The sequence below is a fragment of the Lycorma delicatula genome, chromosome 7 (genome assembly GCF_047948215.1).
Source record: "Lycorma delicatula isolate Av1 chromosome 7, ASM4794821v1, whole genome shotgun sequence".
NCBI classification, from domain to species: Eukaryota; Metazoa; Arthropoda; class Insecta; order Hemiptera; family Fulgoridae; genus Lycorma; species Lycorma delicatula.
The window spans coordinates 12,376,137-12,398,302 of record NC_134461.1 but is presented as its reverse complement, the minus strand read 5'-3'; the positions used below and the strand labels follow the sequence as shown (position 1 = coordinate 12,398,302).

Below are 22,166 nucleotides of genomic sequence, written 5' to 3'. Positions count from 1 at the left end.
GAACTTTTGGTTCAGTTGATTGCAATCAAAAGGAAAGGTGCACACCTAGATGTTACACAGTCCTAAATCCAAAATGTTAGCATCCTTTGGCTGATCGTTTTGAGTTATGCAAAATACACACATACATGTCTGTATGTATGTATGTATATATGTATGTATATATTTATGTACATACAGACATTATGCTGAAACTAGTCAAAATGGATGATCAAAATGATAGTTAAAGGATGATCAAAATGGATATTTCCATTGAAATCTGAAATTTTTCACAATCATAATACTTCCTTTACTTCATACAAGGAAGTAAAAAAACAACCCTTGTATAATTTTTTTCTAATTTAAATCCTGTAAACAATTTTATATTCAACAATTTTTGTATTGTACATCAATTAACTATACTGCATCCTTGTTATCCACCATGGCCAAGAAAGTGGTTAATAATATTTGTAATATGTACGAAGTGCAATCTCTTAATGAAAAGTCAAGATTTCCCAAATGGTAATCATGTTTAAATTCTTGAAAAATCACAATCTCAACAATAACATATCACATGCGCCACCTTATTTTGGTTTAAGTTTAAAATTTGCTCTATATACCAGCCTGTTTTTTTTTCTGAAACCATTAATAAAATAGGATGAATCAATTATTATTATTATTATTAACAGATACGATTATTGTAATGATAAAAATTGCATTCTATGAAACAACAAAAAATAGTTTTACAAAACAACGTACCTCATATAATGATGGTAAATCGCAACAGTATATGCCATAAGGATATTTTTTAATAAGATATTTCAGGTTGGATTTCATTTTATGGCTAATACGTAAATCAAAATCATCATAATCACCATTATCATTACAGGAATTATAGTCATGTTCAACAGATACACCATTTAACCTGTAAATAGATTAATAAGATATCACATTGTGATTCAATAGTTATCAGGAAAAACAGATTCTAGCAACAATTTAAGCATTACATCAAGTACTTTAAAGCAAAAGTAATAATTAGAATTAAATTCTTACAGATACGTGTTTTTGATAAATGTAAATGCAATCTTGTGACCTTTAAGAAACTGGAAGAATTCATGTAGTGAAGAAGCCGGCTCAGACATTCTGTTTAATTTGATAGTGAAAGAAGACTTCAGTTAATAAGGCACGGAGTCCATTATCTATATTATATCTACCATCTAGTTATTAATATGTCATTATGAGCATAATTTGATTAACACATTATTTTTATATTGTAAGATTGTTAGTTTTTTAACTAACTGTAAGTAATACACTGATAATTTGTAATCATGAATTCTGCATAGTTAAAAAAGATAAATTATTAATAACTTTATTAATCTTTTAGGAAAAAAAGTTAAAAACAAAATAACTATTTCACTAAATAAGGTAAAAGATTAGGTCATAAAAATGATAGGAATTTTATAAAATATTTCAACATATGAGGGTCATACAAGCATTACACAGAAAATTCAATGGCAATGAAATTAACGTCACTTAATAGCCATTAATTTCATTACCATTGAATTGTCTTTGTAATGCTTATATGACCTGTGATCTTTCAGTCCAAAAGTAAAGACTTGTTCACCTTAGTGTCTGTGCCATCCTTGTGCAGCACTCTTGACCAACTAATCGGTACTGAACTCAATTGTAGATAAAAACTCTTTGAGAGGACCAAACAAACAAAAAATCTATTGATATAAAATCAGGACTATAAGGTGGATATGGTAACATCTACTGACCCGACCTTTGACTAACTTCACATGTCTGATAACCAGTATAGAGTAGGCATTATCATAAAGAACAATTTTACCTTTTGAGAGAGAACCAGGAGGTTTCTAGCACCTCACAATAGAACTTGGTGTATGATTGTATGCTGCTGTTCCAAACAATCACAATAAGCTAGACCTCAAAACACTGTCAGCATTACTTCATCAGCTGACATGTAGTTTTGAATTTTTCCTGGTGAGCAAGCCGGATGTTTCCATTCCATACTCTGACGACTGGATTCAGACTCAAAATGATAAAGCACAAGCTTTTTCATGCAATCTAAAAAATCAACACTTTCTGCTAAAAAATGTTGTTTACGTTACTTAAAATTGTGAATTCAAGTGTCTTTGTGATTTTGAACTGACCATGTCAACTCAAAATCATGAAAATGTTTGTGTAAATTCAGCTTATCGTGGATAATGAAATGGCCGATGCTGAAACATTACAGATTTCAGAATTTTTCTAATTTTTATGCTCTTGTCCTTGCAAATAAGATCATTAATGCTATTTTAGGAAGCATCCCTACAATTAGTTGCTTTCACTGGTCTTCCTGTACGATGAAAATCGGTGATAACTGATCTGCCCATTTACTTAATATACATTTTACCACAGTTTTAAAATCTGTTAGCATATTTTGGTCGGTTTTACACCCTGAGAAAATAAAAACCTTATTATAGCAAGCATTATTCCACGGTACATGTTTCAACAGAAGCCAACATTTTGAAATAAACAAAAGAGCCAATAATAATGGAAATTCCTTTCGAACAGCAGATATTTTCTCAAGGGTAAAAAACTTTCGTTGGACAGTTTTAATTGCATTCTACTAAATAGCTTTTTCACTGCTGCCATCTGACTCTTTAATTATTGAATGACCATCATATATATATATGGATTAGGATTACATTGTTAAGCATAACAAAAGTGACTGTTTCTTAGTTAGTAGTTTTGTTCTTGAATCTTTCCAAAGATTCTGAAACCTATTATCTTTTAGAAGATTGTAGGCTGTAATCTCGCTTCTCTCTTCATACCAAGTTACCACAGTGTCAAAGTAACTTTACACTTGACTGGCTAAGTAGCCATGCCTGAAAATTATTGTTTCCTTTTTCTTATATGATGTTAGGGAATAGAATTTCTTCGGAATAAATTGTTTAATGACCAGGAAATGATACCAGAGAGGCAAACGACCCATCAAATTACTATAATTATCAGTTGATACCGTGATAAATGCTGATTTCTGTAATACTTGTAGTAATAAGAGAATAAGTACAAAGCTACTGTGTAACCCATAATCCACGCACAGTGATGTTCATAATGTTGTAGAATCCATAAATTTTCTAAAAATAAAGCCTACAGATCCCTGATCAGCAAGATGAAGACTTAAGAACAAAAATACTTAAAATAATTTTTTTTAAATTAACCGGTGACTTACAATTAATTCATAAAATTGTTAAGATCTTTCATTTTTTTACAACTTGAAAAGATAACAATAATATAAACTTACCTATCATTCTTTAAGTAATTAATTTTTCTATGCGAATCATCAGAAGATACACTATCAGAATCATAGAAGTGAGCATTCAACATAGAACATTCAGCTCCAGCTGGTATAAAAGCTGGCTCTTTTTTAGTATTTGGCACCCAAATTGGCTGTTTTGTATCACAATCTAAAAAAAAATGCACAATAAAAATTCCACTCGATCAAAAAGTTCTGAGACCATACCAAAAACAAATGAATACAGCTTTTATTAATAAAGCAACCTTCTTTAGCCAGTATGCTAACGTTTTGAGAAGTTCCACTATGTTCTGTGCTTACAACCTGTGTAATAAATTTTTAAATACGCGAGCACTCGTTGTTCCTTTCTAATTCCAGTACAAAATTTTAAATTTCTGTGAAGAACAGAAATCATATTTTACATTAAATATAGGAAAATGATAACAGTGATAACTGAATGGTTCATAAGGCCAACAGCTTCAAGAAACAAGCCAAGCAACAAATGTTCTAAATAGAACTTGCATTTCAGGAATGGTAAAAATTCACTGTAAGATAAAAAGGAGTCGCATCATTTTTTTTAAAGTCACATTTATTGTAAAACTTTAAACAGCTATAAAATTTACATATCCTATTTTCAACATTCTCCGTTAATATAAATGGAGTCATCTACTTACTCTTCACCTTCCTGATATTCCTCAATTTCCTGACACCACTATTTTATTTTTTTACGTATATTGGCACAATTGGCCGATCCAATTACACCTACCTTTCTTCATTTTTAAAATGACAGAAGAATTATGAAATTCAACCCTGACAACAGTTATAAAAAGGCAGAGATGCTACTACCTATTCCTCTACAGAAAAAAAATTTATATTTTCTGCACAAATATTTTAAGAAATTTGTTTTTAATTCTTGTAACTGTGGTTCAAGACTAATAGATTTCATTTCTGTATGAAAATTCTATCTACTTTATCATTAATTCTGATCTTTGACTTTTATCTACTGCATTGACCATTTTTATCTATTGCCGAAGTTCATGAAATTTAATACACGAGTTTAGCACTCATCTAAATATCACTTCAGAAAATAAAACAAAGACAAGCAATTAGCAGAAATTTTTGAATAATGAACAAATGAAGCATTTCATTTTAATGAAATACAAATGTAGAATAAAAGGGCACCCTTAATATGTCTTAACAAGATCTGTGTGTGTTATTGAGATGAAAGAAGAATGAGAAAATTCAACCTCGAGACCATCCAGTAAGTTTTCAGGATATCCTTTACAGAAAACACTTCCTATTTGAAAAATTCTGTGTAGAAAACTCAGTTTTTTTTTTTTAATTAAGCAAATAATTATAATACACAGATAATCACAAAAAAAATAATCCAATATTTCAGTAGCATGTCTCCCAACATTTGTACAAGCAAAATAATAATATTAACAAAGGTCCAGAAACATCACTTTATCTATGTCAACCATTTTGTTTTATAATTATAGTTTTACAACTCAAGAACAGATTGAGCTGTTTTAATGAAATTTATCATAATCTTTTTAAATAAATACTTTCTATTGTAAATAAATATAGACAGAAAGTTTACATTTGTAATACCAAAACAGTAGCCATCTTTTAATTTTCAATTTACAACTTTAGTATTACTACTACTACAAAGTAATTGTTTATTTAAAATTTGGTGCGAGTCTTTACTCAAAATTAGAAAATAATTCTGTGCCAGTTTTTATCTCCTCCTGTATGCGATAATATTAGTCAACAGCACTCAAATAGTTTGTAATGATCAAATAATATTAAACCAATAATGTTTAACAAAAACTAACACGATCATATGTAAATGCAATAATGTCAAATGTTCATTTCTAATTAGTAATGTCCTAGACTGATGATTCACGGATGTAACTACAGGTGCATTCACTGCATCAACAAGAGAAGAAACCACTTTCAGGCTCTTAATCACCAAAAGCTACACTACATTAAGACTTCTGGAATATCAATAGTCCAATTTTATAAAATACTTGTATGGCCAAGTAGATATTCATTTTTATCAGTAATAAATAAACTCTGCTCTACTTTGAAGTGCTTTAATCACACATAAATAATACATGACTTACTATCGCACGCATTAACTAATTTATTTTTACAATGTGGCATAATGTTAAAAAAATATATATTTAAAGGTTTGTCATTAATCACAACCATAATAAAATATTTTTCTCAGGACCTCTAATAAATACTACACATTTCCATACAAAGGATATATTTCTAGTTCCAATAGTAAACTCTTTGAAGTTTCATTGAATTAATTTTTTTAATTTCTGTTTTCTGATACTTTATACATACAATTCTTGAACAACAAGGCAAAAAAAGGTTAAATAGAAGCCATGCCTACAATTATCAGACTGTATGACCAGTAGGAAAAGAAAATTCAATTGATTATAGACAGACTATAGATTTTTTTTAAATAAAACATTCAATACGGACAAAAAAGGGAAAGATGTTTTTTTTCTTTAAGCGACTTGCTAAAAGAAACAAAACAGCCAGCAAAGTGTTGTTTAACTTTCAAAAGTTATGTAATTCCGGCTAATGGTTAGGGGTAGCCTTATTTTTTGGTTTAAGGGCTTTGCCCTTGGCAGACTATTTAAAAGGAAAATTAACTTTAATAACTACATGGATTCACTTTGGCATACTTTCATCTTATTTAAAAAAAATAAATAGAAAGATCACACTTATTATTCTCTTCTAAGTGAAATTACCCAAATACATAACGTAAGTGTCATACTAGTAATGGTATAATTTAATTATTACAAGAATGTGACTTTGAGTCCAGAAACTACAATAAAGAAAACACATTTCTTGCTCCCACTCCTTTATGGAGTTTCAATAAGACCAAAAACCATCATTAAGCAAATTTAATGCTTCTTAGCAACCTAAGAAGCATTAAATTAGGAGAAAAAATTTACTTACCCTCTGAGATTGTATTTCCCTGCCCCTGCTGCTCAATTAACACCAATTTAATGGTACCAATGCCCCATGTATAGAAATCATATTAACAAATTTCACCTGAATCAGTCCACCCTGTCAGACAGAGATATCAACCAGAAATGGGCTAACAGATTTTTCAGTGCTAAAATTGTGTTTTTAGTTAGAAGAGAAGGTCATGAAATGTCAAATTCTAAAAAAGCCTCAAACACTTAATTTGACCATTACCATATTTCTCTTAAACAGTATTGCTGCATAACATAACAGTACAACTATTCGGCTGAGAAAGTAAAAATATTTACAATAATAATCATATATGACAGGAAATATCAAAATTAAAGTTTAGCTATAAATCTGCTGTCCTCAGTGATGGAATGGCAGCATCTTTGTCTTACATCACAAAGTTCTGGACTTTAATTCGAGTCAAGGATGGCAACTTTTTCATATATTACAAATGTTTCACATTATATTGCCACAATCAAGCTTCAAGCTTATGTAGTCAGTCGACCTACAAATAATAACAAATAGAAATACCTTTCAAAGTGTCATCAACCGTAGTACAAGCAGCAGCTGTAGTTGTCTGCATCAATGATGAATTGGTATTTTGACAGTGTCTTTTTTGAATTAAATTAGAAATATCTTTTCGGTATAATACACCATCAATTAAAATAAAATATTTTTCTAAATCATCTACAACATCATTAATATCAAATACATCAGCAATCGTGAAGTTTTTCTGCACTAAACTTTCAATTTCTTGCAAGGAACAACCCTGTTGAAAAAAACAAAAACAAAATAATGGCTGTAAATTTTTTTACTAAGGTTATCCTCACCTTAACTAGTAATTTCAGTGGCCTGTTTGATAAACAAAACCAACTTGAAAAAAGATTACCTTTTTTAATCTATCACAAAGGATCAGATGAACCAGTTGGTTGAAATCACCTATTAAATAAAATACAAGGTTTCAATAATTCTTAAGTGTTTAATTAATGCAGATTTTTATGTTTTTGTAAGTAAAAAAAAAAATATAACTTTATGAGGTTTCTAAAATGTGTTTCTTAATACAAGCTGGTGTATTAATCTGTTGTTTTACACTATTTATCCCAGCGTTTATTGTATTTGTAATATATGTTAAGTCACCTGCTGTACAAGAGGCACTACTAAGAGTCGCTTTCTCCAAGAGTAATTATGTTCACTACACTGCAGTCCCTACGCTAAACAGAGTTGTCACTTATAAAGCTGGATATTACCTAATTTTGGCAGGCAGGCTTGGTATGTTTTCATTTCATTCCTCCCTTTTCCTAGTTAGCAACACATGGAATGCTTGTTATTCTTAAGAATAATGCCTGTGTCAGCTTTGGGGATGACCTGTGACTCATGTCACTACAACCATAACATGAATATAGCATTTAACATATTGTATACGTAACCAAGATGATTACAAATAAACTGAAATTATAAATGAATATAAATAACAATTTATGATGATCATAAACAATAATTTGAAATTCAACAAATGTTAAATAATAACTATAAATGTTTTTAGGAAATCATAAAACAGTCTATTAAAAAAAATTATAAATTTCATCAGCTCTAACATTAAAAAATCCTTAAATAGGATAGAACCTAAGTTTTAGATTGAACCTAAGTTAAGATAGATTGGAAACTTTTCATCACATCACTACTTAAAATGTTCACATTGAATCACGCAAATTATACGATAAGAATGTTAAACTCTGGCTGATTGTGATACGCAGGTATTAATTTGGAAATAATTCATATAGGGTTAGATATGGTCTTAGGTTCTTGTTTGTAGCTCTAGGCTCTCACAAAGGCTGTACAGTACAATATATAATACTCCTGTTTTCAGTTTCAATATAAGATTTCATTAAATTTTTGGAAAAACAGGTAAACAATAATTTCAAAATTTATTAATTTTAATTTTTCATCAATCTTTGTTGATTTAATCTGATTTATTTTTCAATCTTCTACAATAATTTAATCTAAAAATATATCTTAATCTCACGCCTACTCTCCATTATTAGATGTTTTGTTACTTCAAAATCACCACAGTAACAATTTCAATATATTTATTTGTTTCTGTACATCAATAATTATTTTACTTTCCATAGTTCTGTATTTATTATTATAATTTTTTCTTCAATTATACAGTCTATTTATAGTCACACAATCCAAAACTGATGGCAATTCTACAATTGTAAGTTTGTTACAGCTAAATATATAGTTAGCTAAATATATACTAGGAAAAGATCAAAATAGATATATAATGCGATTTGTTGTCCCTGTATCTGTGTCAATATTTTCATAGTACTACTTGCACCCATTTCTTTGACAGAAACATTAACTGCAGAAAATTATTTAGAAATTATTATAAATTGTGTGGACTCACTTAAAACTGCTGGTTACAAGATGGTGCTGTATGCTGTGGACTGTTACTGTGGAGTTTATCATTGGAGTTCCAGATTAATCAGACAACAATTCTAAGGAAAGTTGCATCAAACATGAAGAGACAAATTGATGATTCCATCATCACTCAAGATGGGTATTATGAATATATATTGTAATATATAGAGGGAAAAAATATAGTCTGGTTACCGTATCGTGATTTGTTTTACAAATCGACTGCGAACTTTATCAGCATCTGTATTTCTATCGACATATTTTGATCTTTAATATATGAAATAGAAACATCATAATGAGACGTATTTGCGACAAAAAAAAAAATTACTGTACTACCAATATCAACTTCATCACTCAATTAAATATTTTCAGACTTCAGTATTAATCAGTCACTTATTATACCTTAAAAACAAGATATAACCACAATATTTTTTACGAATTACTGACAATACACGAAGTTCATGTATTTTCCATAAGAATATTCATGATTCAGGTTCAAAGAGAGAACAAAACAACCAGGCTTCTTGCGAGTAATAGGTTAACATGGACCAGAACAATTTTTTAACCACTTCAATAATCGTAAAATTTTTCTACCAGTCTTCTCATAACCTTTTAATTTATGAAAAGAATTATTTAGATCAGGAGATTGCTAGATTGAAAAAACTGTAAGAAACGAATTCAATTCCAGAATTATTACCTTTTTTTTTACTTTCATAGAGGAATTCAAAGCAGGATATGAAAAAGAAATAACTGGCGCAGTCCTAAACTGCATTCCTAATGGCTGCCATTTCATTGTTAGAATTTTTTTAACAAATTATAAAATGGAAAGCTATTCATAAATAATCATTAAAAACACAATTAAACAGTACATACATAAAAGTTTACCATTAGTCTGAAAAAAAATGTGTCAATTGCTAAATTAATTATTTTATCACTGAACTGGAAGCAATAAAATCTTTTATAAAAGTTCATACATCATATCAATCGTAAATTTAATACAAAACAAATACTGTTGATCAATAAACTCACAAACTCAATACAGTATAAAATTTAGAATTTAATTTTATACAGTTCCCTATAGTATGGGTATAATATGGATGTGGTTAACCAGCCATAATAAAATTTAAGCAAGGTTTTAACCTTGTAGGCCTCAGAAACGGCTGATTTTCTAAAAATCAGCTGTATAAATAAAAAATTTTAAGAAAGGCAGTTGTTTCTGCAACACTCAAGCATACACTATTATGGTAAAAATAATTCTACGTAAAAATCTTCCTGGACACTTTTTATTTAATTGCTGATTAAGATTACCAAGAGTTCCTTTATGCTCAATAATTCCTTACTTTTAACATCACAGTAACACCTGCACAAAACTTTATCAATTGTTTTAATGGGACTTCAGACAAATGACTCATAAGATATAGATCGGTCATTACTGAACAACAGTTCAATAATACACATTTCTGATGGCCATGACAAGATATGTTCATGTTTGCACTTAAGGTTTTGGTTTTTAGCTCGTAAAAAAACTAATCACAAAATGCACCTCTTTTGACGACTTTGTAGTGCTTTCACTACAAATAAAAAACTCACATAGAGGCCAGCATAGTGTTATTTCTTGCAGGAATGACATTTTTCCTCACTATTTTTCTGAGAAGGCTTGAACAATATTTGTCATGGTAACAGATGTGAAACAGGCATTACTTTTTGAACACCCTTTAGAGCTTAAATTTAATGAACTGTACTTATAAATAATAATAATTTGAAAAAGTAATACCTGAGGATGAGGACATAAATGGTAAATTAAATTTAACAAATCCGATCGCACTATCTTTTCATTTTTTGAACTGCTTTTGGCACCTTTAAAACCAGGACTATTAGTATCATTAGTTTCATCATTACTATGATTTTGTTGTAATTTATTTGATGTTACTTGTTTTTGTTCATTTTTAAAATTAAAAGACGGTTCATCGTAAAATGAATTGCTAGAAGGAAAGGTTGATTTTTTAAAATTAGGAGATGAATTGCCTTTTTCACTGTTTGTGGTAGCGCTGTAGTCACCATCATTAAACTGAGATTGTGAATGTTTCTTTAATTGTGTTGGAGGCGAACAGTGCATATTTAACAACGGCTGTGGCACATTAATAGATGAAGGCCTTCTAACTGTAGATGACTTAAAAAAACTAGTTTTGTTTTTAATAGTTCTTTTCTTTTGTCTCATAACTAAATTATCAATATGCGATGATCTTTCAGATTTTACTGGTATCACCAATGGGTTTATGGAATTTTGTGAATCCAACTGTAAAAGAAAAGGAAACACAATTTTTTTCTTAATACATTATAATATTTACATGAAATATGTGCAATACAACTAATATATTACACAAAAATAATGCATCTAATATTACAAATGACTCCACTAACTCAAACATACTTGAGCTAAAACTAGTACTCCTAACATTAAATAAAATTATATATACAACATTAAACAATAAAAAGCTATATAAACCTTTATATCCCTATAATCAAAAGGCGACTAATTTTTAATTTGACTAAATATCTTATTTTAAATGTCGATATTATTTTTATCTTACCTCATTTCTGTATATTATTTTGACTGTTTTTAATAACAAAATGAAAGAAAAATTTCAATTTTGTTCATTTAAATTATTTACTACTTTTTCACACCGTTAGACGATAATATTGTTTTAATAGTAACTTTACCTAAACTAATAAACACAGCTGATGATTTATTCGTGTCTGCTATTATTATGACTTGACATTAGATAGTTTAATTTTTTGTTTACATATCAGTCGATTCAAATATGAGCATTATAATTTTTTAATTCACATTTTAATTCTATTTATATTTAATTTTTTTTATAAATTACACTTTTCCAGTGTTGAGAGGTTATTTGTATTTTACAAAATACTAGACTTTATATTTTCTTCATCGTTAGTAAATCTTTACACTTTTTAAATCAGTTTAATTTTTCATTGTAGTTTATATCTGTGGTTATTTTTCATTCTTTATTTAAAATAAAAATTGGGTAAAAGAGAAATTATGTAACTTATCAATAGCGACTGAATGAGATTACAAAATCTGTAATAAAAATGTATTTTTTATGATTGTGTGTGTGTGTGTGTATATGTGTGTGGGGGGTGTGGGTGCGTGCGTGTGTGTGTGTGTGTGACTACTCAAGAAATGATCGATAAAATCCATGCTATCATACTGGAAGAGCGCCAAACCAAGGTATGTGAGATTAGTGAGATCAAAAACATTTCAACTGAACACGTATAGTGAATTTTAAATGAGTGGTTAGGTATGCGGAAGCTATCAACAAGATGGTGTCAGAGTTCTTGACACCTGATCAAAAGCAATGCTGCATGACAACTTCAAAACAATCTTTGACCGTTTACCAGCGCAATCCAAATGAGCTTTTTGCGGCATTACATTACTGTCAATGAAACATGAGAGTTATTATTATACACTGGAAACAAAACCAGTCAAAAAAGTGGTCCGGGCAAAATGAACCGGCTCCTTCAGATGATAAGGTCATGGCCACGGTTTTCTGGATGCACATGGTATTTAGGATTGCGAATAAATACTGCTTTGATAAATTTTCAAAAGAAGTGAGGAAAGTCTTATGAATATCTTATAATTGATGCCAATGAATTTTTAATATAAAAATAATTCTTCTGATAGGCGGGAAGATTCTCCAACAGTGCAATCCTCTAAAACATTTTCTTTTTATTACTATATTACTATTATTGTATTATTATAAAACTTTTTTAATTTATTATAATTTCATTCAGTATATTTTAACATAATAAATAATAATACTTAATAATGCAGGCTTTTATTTGAATATATTTTTATAACAATTATAAATATGGATTAATATAAAACAAAGCACGAGTGACTGAGTAAAGGCAGCAACTGGTTGGGCAGTAACATTTTTTCCTGTAATACTTCCCAACCCAGAAAGAGAAAGTTGTATAATAATTTCAGTTTGCTGGTACAAATTGGTGAATAGATTATGAATGGGTGGAGTAGATTGAATTTGCCCATTTTTTAAAACAAAAATTAACGAATGGATATTTTTTACTGATTTTTTTCTCATTATTTTTAAACAAAAAGAATGTTTTTACTTTCTTTTTTTTATCATACTTAAAAATAAAAATAATGTTTGTAAGAAGAGAAAAAAATCAATATTAATACACGACAGAAGCGAGCACCTACTTGAGAAACTTACAATTGATAAAAACTAACAGAAAAATAATGGTTACTCTTTCACCACTTAAAATTACATATTCCTGAATTGTTGCATTTTAAAATGTTTCACATACAAACTAGATTCTTATTTAACTATAAAAAAAATATAAAGTTACAATCTATTCAATTTAAATATAAATAAAAACACTGCATTATGTAGTAAATCAACATAATATTGCTGATCATATAGACAGATTCCCATTAATAATATGATAGTATTTCTGCTGCCCATAAAGTGAAATTTCATAACAAATTTTCTTGAGACAATTAAATTTGTTTGTTACAAAATCAAACCGTAATGTTTAGCTTTAAAAAACATTTAAATTTGTCTTCATTATTAATTAAATACTTATGCTTATTTCTATTTTCATCTAAAGTATAATTTCATCTACTGGGACCCCCTCAAAAAGTCAGAACTAGTTTTTTAGACACAAAATGGGCTGTCACAAGATTATTTGGAACCGATAAATAAGAATCATCATGCCCAATATTTAGTAAATTAAGAAAGTCAACTTTTTTTCTTTTATGAAAGAGCAATCATAAACAACTATAGCCATAAGCACAGTGGAAATTAGAGGCGTATAAAAAGATGCCACGAATGGGATTTATCAACTTCTCAAAACTAAGCACATAAAAATGTACAGCGACATTGGTAAAATCTTTTCTTTTTTTACTACACAACCTTTACAACATAATATAATAAATGTTAATAGATCATACTATGTACATTTTAGTATTTTTTTTGCAGCAATGTTTATCACTTTTGTTAACATATAACAGTATACAAATATCATCCGGCTGAAACCACTAATTACTGTAAAGAGATTTTACCTTTCATGGGTTACAATAATATAAGATATTCGAGTAGCTTATGTAAAAAATAAATAAACACTTCTACTTACCAAAACTGTATCTGGGATAGATTTCAAATAATCTAAAAACGTTTTAAATCCAAAATCATTATATGGAAATTCTGCACCTTCACTTTGCATAAACTCAGTGGCCAACTGTTTTACATTCATAGCATTCGGTGTTGATATTAAAATACTACGGATAACAGCTTTTAATTCTGACTCCATTATTATTTATAATCAAATCACAGAAAGTAATAACTTTTTATAAAGATATAAAATATACCAAAATTCTATTGATAATTACTGCATTAATCGATAAATACAGATTCCTAAAAATAAAAAATAAATAAATAACAACCACAAATAAAACAACGACCAATACTATAAATAAAATTAAAAAAATAATGTCCAACATAGAATAACACAATTTTATTTTAAAATCATCAATTTCATTAAAAAAAAAGCAGTACATAAGAAAAAAGGTGTGGATCTAATCCGAATCTAGACTGACTGAAGGCTGAGACCATGTTAGAAACACGATCAAGGTAAATTAATAAAAACTGGTATTGAAATAAAAAAAGTTTAAAATCAAAACAAATGTATAAAATGACAAACTGTTAAAAAAACAAACAAATTTTATATCGTATAAAATAACAAAAATTGCATAAAAATGAACAACACAACACATATAGGACTCAATCTTTGACAAAAGCAATCCTGAAAAAACAAACATCATAAATAAATCATAAATATTAAAATTAATTCTTTTAAATATATATTGAAATAGCATGAAATCTGTTATGTTAATAAAATATAATTATTATTAAATTTCACATAAAACTATATCTATTGATAAATATGATGGGATTCAAGATAAAAGTTTTAATTAGACGAGAGATTACTAACAAAATACTAATGAACAAAATATTAAATAACACTGGTTTATTGAACCAACAAAATAAATTATAAATATTATATGTTTTATTTATTTTATATATATATATATATATATATATATATATATATATATATATATATATATATATATATATATAAATTAGAATTATAAGCAATTTAAATTTTAAAAAGAAAAAGTAAAAATTATGATCTAATATTCAGGAAAAAAATTTAAAAAATCCTTTAGTTTGAAATTTAAATAAATATAGATTGATAAGAATTAGATGGCTAATTTCTACTGGTTAAGCGAACATTTCTGTTCCCAGGACTGAGACAATATTAGCGTTGAAATTATATTTGTGAAATGACCTTTTTCATAATAACAATAATTAGCCAAAATAACAACAAGCTGATATGATAGCCACCGATCAAAATCTGGCCGACATTAAGAAAAAAGGCCGGCAAATTTAAACTCAGGAGCCTGATATCGTATAAAATGTTCCCAAAACAAATAATTTAATAATAAATGTAAAACGTCAAACCTTCTGGAACAACTTTAAACCTAATATTGGGTTTAAGGTAATATTACCTAATAACTATTCCACCATATTTTTGCATTTAATTTCTGTACTAATTAATATTAATTGTATCAGGATTAATATTAATTATTAAAAAATATAAAAATAGCAATAGCTTTGACTTTATTTAATTAAAAACTGATCAATGCAGTGTAATACCTAAATACATATTAGAAAGGATTTTTTTTAGTTTTTTATTGTAATAATGAATAAAAAGTAGAAACTACAAAAGGTGATACGAGTTCTGTAATGCACGTACTTTATACGTTTGTGGATTATTAATAAAGTTAAAAAAAAAAAATAGTTACTAAATAAAAGCAAATATAACAAGTCCCTTTGTTTAACTGAATAATAAATAAATAATTAAACATGAGACTTTATGCTTATCTTAAATGATAAGTATGAAAATTTAACTTTTTGTAATATCTCTAGCTATAAGACGTTTGATAAGACGTACTTATAGTACGTCTAGCTATAAGACGTACTTGATTAACTTTTTTAATTAGTAAATTTATTAAATAAGTCTTCATGGATGTGTAGCTTAATTTCCTGGTTTGTCAATATATGATGAAATTATTTTAAACATGATAAAGATTCAATAAACCCTTTTTAAGATGCATTTCATTATATTTTTCAGCTATAAAGGGTGACGCAGACTTTATACATAATCTATGCTTTTTTGATTAAGTAACTTTTCATGTGCTCCCTGATTTTCTTTTTCTTTCTTTTTTAAAAGAAATAAAATAATTATAAAAAATGTATTGCAAAATATTTAATATTAAACTGTACAGCAAGCTGTTCACGCTGGACAGCTGTAATCATGCGGTCTGGTTATCTAATTTAAAAGAAGAAAAACAACTTAATAAGGTAGGATTTATTCATGTATCTATTGAATTAAATAATAAAGTTATAATATATCAAAAGTTTCATTTTCATTCTAGTGTTAGTAAATGGAAGAATAAGATTAATCAGCTTAAGAAAGATAATAACATTATACAAAACATAAAAGAAGTTAACAGAGATTGTAATAAGTAAAATAAACGATATAAGCCGGATGGAAGAAGAAATGTAGGCAAACTGAGATGTAGACAGGCACCAGAACAGACTAATCAAGGCTAAACCAAAAAGAAATATTAAAAATAAAATAACTACACTAATATTTTTAAATTATTTAAAATTCTCCTAATTTAGTCTTCTTTAAAAAAACTAATCGTTCATTAATAATATTTTTACTCTCACCTATTTTTCTTAATTTTCTCAAATTTCTGAACATTTACTTAAAAGTTAAATATGGTTTTTAATATTTAGGGTTATCAAATGAAGTTAAAAATATGAAAATACTAAAAACTTATTTGAAAAGGATCAACGTTATTCTAGTTGGAAAAACCAGAAAATAATTCTAACACGTACAGGAGATGTAAAGTCAAATCAGGATTCATCTTATATTTTATATTGTACTGTCTTACCATATTTAATAGAAATTCTAACTCTCATCGCTGTTTTCATATGCAATAATGTTTCTTCAAATTTATTACTGAAATTAAGATATCAAATCTCTTCTGAGCGAATCGAAACGAATAAATATATAATTTAATGTTTCACAAAAGAAAGAGATACGCTATATTTTATCATTTTACACATCTGTCTGCCATTCTTATGGCTGTGATATATAAAAAATATGATAGTACAAGAGAACAAGTTGTTTTCTAGCAATAATAATGCCTATAATGTGCAGCTTGCACCTGCAGTAAACAGAGCAAAAGTCTCATTTGTCAGATATTACATGCATTTCAGTGACCGTGGCTTGTTGATGAGCAACATAATAAACGTCTTCTTAATTAATAATTCAAGAAAATATATTAAAAAAATTGCGTTACAGTTTATAATTAGATAATACTCATAGTCCTTGGAACATCTGAGGGGGTTAAAGGTAAACAACACAACAAAAAATTACAAAGATAATAATATACAGACGCAAAACAAAATTAGAAGTAAATACATATAAATTAATTACATTTAAAATATAAAATAATAAAAATGAAAAAAAAAATTATATTCTTGGATTGAATCAAATGAAAATGATAAGTCCAAGTTCTTTACAAAATTTACTCATTAACTTTCAGTTATTACAGTTTATAGTAATTTAATTCATAAAAGTTTTAAGTACCTTTGTTAAATTGTTTCAACCTAATTTCTTTTAATATTGAACATATCATAACAAAATGGAAGACACTTCTTCCTCCTCTACTCTATCTCATACAGAACACAATTTAAAATTACCAGAGCACAAATTCAGATCTTGCCTTAAAAAACCAGTCGATCAATGCAGACCTTTGAGCACTAATTACTGATGTAATATGATAACTTTAACCATTAAAGCTCAGTTCCCTGCACTGCACAAAACCTCTTAACAATCCTCTTAATAATTTTGAATTCCTAGATTTAATCTGACTTTTAACTGCATTCAAAACATTCATATTTTCAATCGAAAAAATAGCATCAAGATAATCATGTAATTTACACAAATTTTTTCATTCAAATTCATTATATGCAAATAAATCTTTCTTCCTATTAAATGATTCTGTCAGTAACATTTTAGGATATCTCATCGATGGTAAATGAATACATCTTTTAACAAATTATAAGCGTAGTTTTAACATACACAAAAATACAGTTTGGAGTTTTCAAGATATAAATTACATTCAGGGGTAATCTAGTAGAAATATATCCTCTTAATGAAAAACTGTCGCATTAATTCTAATTTATTATACATTTTATAACCTCAGGCTTGAGCTCCGACAATAGACCCTGTTGGGAAAAATTACAAAAAATAAAATGACACATAGCTCGTTTTTGCCAAAAGAATTGGACTTTAATTTATCACACAAATAAACTCCATATAGGCTAATAATATGAAAATCTGCAATTTAATAAAGCCTGAAAACAAAAGAACTTAAATCACCTTTTTTTATAATCATATACTTAACCATCATAATCATATACTTTTTATAATCATATACAGTTTTCCAGTGTAACTGGAAAACTGTTGCATTACTGACATATTCTGTAATAATAAAAATTACCAATGAACAAATGTCATTAACTTAGAAAAATAAACTATAATAATTCTTATCATTGGCACTGGCCATTTCTGATTTATGAACATTTTCATACTTATCATTAAATAATTGAAACTTGCATTTCTAGTTTGTTATAGAAAAAAGGCCACGATAAGATTCCAGTATAAAAAAGAAAGTTAGTTACAATATAATCAAATTGTCATAAGTAATCATATAAATAGAGTTCATTTAGTAAGCAAACTTTCTTGAAAATATTTAAGTTTCTTAGCCATTCTCATGTTAATGACTTTTTTCTAATTTGTAAAAATAATATAATACTTGATTGAACAAAACAATATTTAACATTGATTAAAAATATTAACAACAGCAATAATCTAACACGTTAAAATTATGTAAAATAAAAAATAAATAAACTGTCTCATTAAAATTGTTATTTTCCAAATGAAATCAAAAATTTGTGCAGTTACATGAGTCAATGATACAATAGAAAACATTCCTGGAAGTCACTAAAATGTATATAAAATATTATCAACCAACACACATTCATATCCATGAATGTTTGTGTCATACATATTTTTTTATAATTCTGAGGTACTATTTAATTACAAGTCGATTTTATATTAACAATAGTTGGCATTAATAGCACATATGTTACACAATATGCACATATGTTTATAGCACAATATGTTACACATGAAAAATAATAACACAACCTTTATCTAAGCCACCTTTCATGACTATACTTGAATTTCAAATTCATAATGTACAATTAATTGAGTATTTCACTAATTTTACTAATAACATAACTGTTTAATATAAGAAATAATGAATAATTTTAAATTGCCTTAACCAAACATAATTTTTTGTAAAAAATGAACACGTGAATTAAAGTACACATATATATATATATATATATATAAGTTTATCCTTGGCGTAATCTATAGTGGTGTATCAGAAAATACAGAGATAACATTTTGTTACTAGAAATTAAATAATACGGAGCATCACAAATTTGTAATAACCAGTTTGGAAAGATCCTGTTTCGATAAATTTGGCTGGTTTGTAGTAACTGAACCACTTTCAACAGAGTACAAGACGATATGGCGACCAAGTATTACCACACTAAAACGCGGAAGAAAACATGACTTATTTTCAGTAACTAACTTCTGTGAGATCGAAATAAGTATAGGTCCAATATTGATTGTGTAACACATAAAAAGAACGTTTCTAGAACAAACACATTTATGAATGCACAAAGGCAATGAATAACCACACTATAGTGTGGTTATGTCACACTATATATTATAGTGTGGCGAGTCGCAGGCGTCCATACATCGTGGAAATTTTTCCTGCAGACAGAAGGTGGCGTGGTAAGAAGTAGGGGAAGCAAACTAGGCAATGGACAGAAGAGAGTGTGTGTGTGTTAACGACAACGGGTAGTGTGGAAGTGTTAGTGTGAGAACTAGTAGAAAAACGTGTGGAATTTGGGAACGAAGACAAAACAAAAATTTTTACAAGCAAGCAGACCATTAAAAGAATAACATAAGACTGATAAAATAATTTCTGAATACACACAAGTTGAAGAATGACATAAAGGCAAACAAAGAGAATAAGACTTCTAGGAGCTAACCCACCGTGTTGGTCTAGTAGTGAACGCGTCTTCCCAAATCAGCTGATTTGGAAGTCCAGAGTTCCAGCGTTCAAGTCCTAGTAAAGCCAGTTATTTTTACACGGATTTGAATACTAGATCGTGGATACCGGTGTTCTTTGGTGGTTGGGTTTCAATTAACCACACATCTCAGGAACGGTTGAACTGAGAATGTACAAGACTAAATTTCATTTACACTCATACATAATCATCCTCTGAAGAATTATCTAAACGGTAGTTACCGGAGGCTAAACAGGAAAAGAGAGAGACTTCTAGGAACTATGACAATATTAAAATTGAAAATAAAAAAAAAGTTAAGACTAATAGCAATAAATAATGCGTGATAGAAATACGCTGACACCAAAATGACGCAACAGTCAGTCAGACTGGAGCCGAGAGAGTTGATAACGAAAACAAGCCAAAACAACCTATTCTAAAAGTACACATATGATAAGCCCTACGAAAGAGCAAAATAAATTTACCAAGCCTGTAATAACTACAAGACTCAACCGTAACCTTGAATTTATTGGAATAAAAGCTATTTTACGCATTGGCATAAACAGACCCGCAAACATTAAATAATTCAAATTTTTTCATAAATGGTATATTATTATTCAAGATTGCGTTATTAAAGATGTGAACCCAAATTTTTTGGCTGAATGTAATTTCTTTAAAGGTTTCTGTCTTCTAATGATAATGTTAAAGACAATGTTATACCCCGATATTTATATATCTTAATATCAACTTCAATATGAAAACACCATTTCTCATGTTTTGCCAATTTTTCCAGTTTTTGAAAAACAATAATTTTTTGTTTATTAAGGTTCACTTCTAAATTCCACATCAAACTATACTCTCCAAGTACTTTTATCATTCTGCAAAGAAAGCCAAACAGAAGCCAATAGAATAAAATCGTCAACGAATGCCAACAATTTTACCTACACATCTCAAATTTTTATCATCATTCAAAAACAGAAGAAGACTTAATACATCCTTGATTTACTCCGGTACATGTTTAAAAATGTTCAATTAGTCCCTTTGAACTCCAAACCATTGCATGCAGATCAGCGTAACATATTTCCAAGAAAAGAAACCGGCTTGGAGGAGATATTCAGTTCTGACAGTTTGTAAATAAAGTATATCAAACTACAGGACTGAATGTTGAGGTTAAATTGACAAAAAAGCCGTTGTCTAAAAACCTTCTGTTTTCACATTTAAAATTAAACGTGAAAGCAAGCCCCCGTGGATCCTTTATTGTTCGTTAACCTCATGGTTGTGAGAATAATACTGATAAATACTTATTTAAGTATGAATATTATCAACCGTCCTGTTACTGTCGGTAACCACTGACAGTGTACGTACTCAGACACAACACTAATTTCATAGATCTTATTTTATAAATAGTTAATAATATTTCTAACAACCTGACCTCATAGGGGAAGACACCCTCCACCTGACAGTTTCAGTCACCACGCCCCCTTCGTACCTAGCCCTTATGGGTTTTACCGGAGGTCATCTTCAGTACCTCGGCAACAACATCTTTCAGTCAAGCCTCAGCCAGGATGCCACCAATGCGAATGCCACAAGCAACATTTTCATCAGTGTACTACTAATATAAACTCCAAACAAAACACATCTAGCCAAGTCCCAAACAAGACTGAATGACTTTCTAAGAACGAAGGAACTGAACTCTACGTACCCGAAAGGTAAAAATGAGTCCAATACATAATGAATCATAAAACAAAACTCAAAAACACTAGCAAAACATAACAATAATAATAAATAATGTAACATAACAGTAACATAAAAAATAACCGATGTAAAACAAACAAAAAATTTATAACCAAACAGAAACAAAATAACAATAAAACCAAACATAAACACAAAGAAGGAAAGCCCAGAAGAACATCAACCCCTTCAGCGCTCCTTTCTTTTGCCAAATATGCAATAAAACTTTCTACAATCACCCATTCGGTCCAGCTTTAACAATTAACACAGAGATCAAGTGTCGACCCAATAACATCAAGCCAACAAATGGTCTCTGTGCACGTTAAGTCACACCTAGTACATTTATATATCACATGATAAGCACGTCCAACAATCCACATTGTGGACACATACCAGAGATTGCCAGGCCAAATTTCTCT

At 28.7% G+C, this 22,166-nt stretch overlaps 1 protein-coding gene across 4 annotated transcripts in view; it reads right to left on the bottom strand.

The window, feature by feature from the left end:
- The window catches only part of LOC142328183 (uncharacterized), a 165,101-nt gene that overhangs the window by 129,795 nt on the left and 13,140 nt on the right, over window positions 1-22,166 (bottom strand). For all 4 annotated transcript variants that reach the window (XM_075371744.1, XM_075371746.1, XM_075371747.1 and 1 more), the window contains exons 2-6: window positions 13,865-14,145; window positions 10,464-10,985; window positions 6,803-7,040; window positions 3,284-3,446; window positions 736-901 (exon numbers count right to left, since the gene is read on the bottom strand). In XM_075371744.1, coding sequence (XP_075227859.1) covers window positions 736-901; window positions 3,284-3,446; window positions 6,803-7,040; window positions 10,464-10,985; window positions 13,865-14,041 — 1,266 coding nt within the window. In that variant the 5' untranslated portion in view covers window positions 14,042-14,145. The remainder of the gene's footprint in view (window positions 1-735; window positions 902-3,283; window positions 3,447-6,802; window positions 7,041-10,463; window positions 10,986-13,864; window positions 14,146-22,166) is intronic.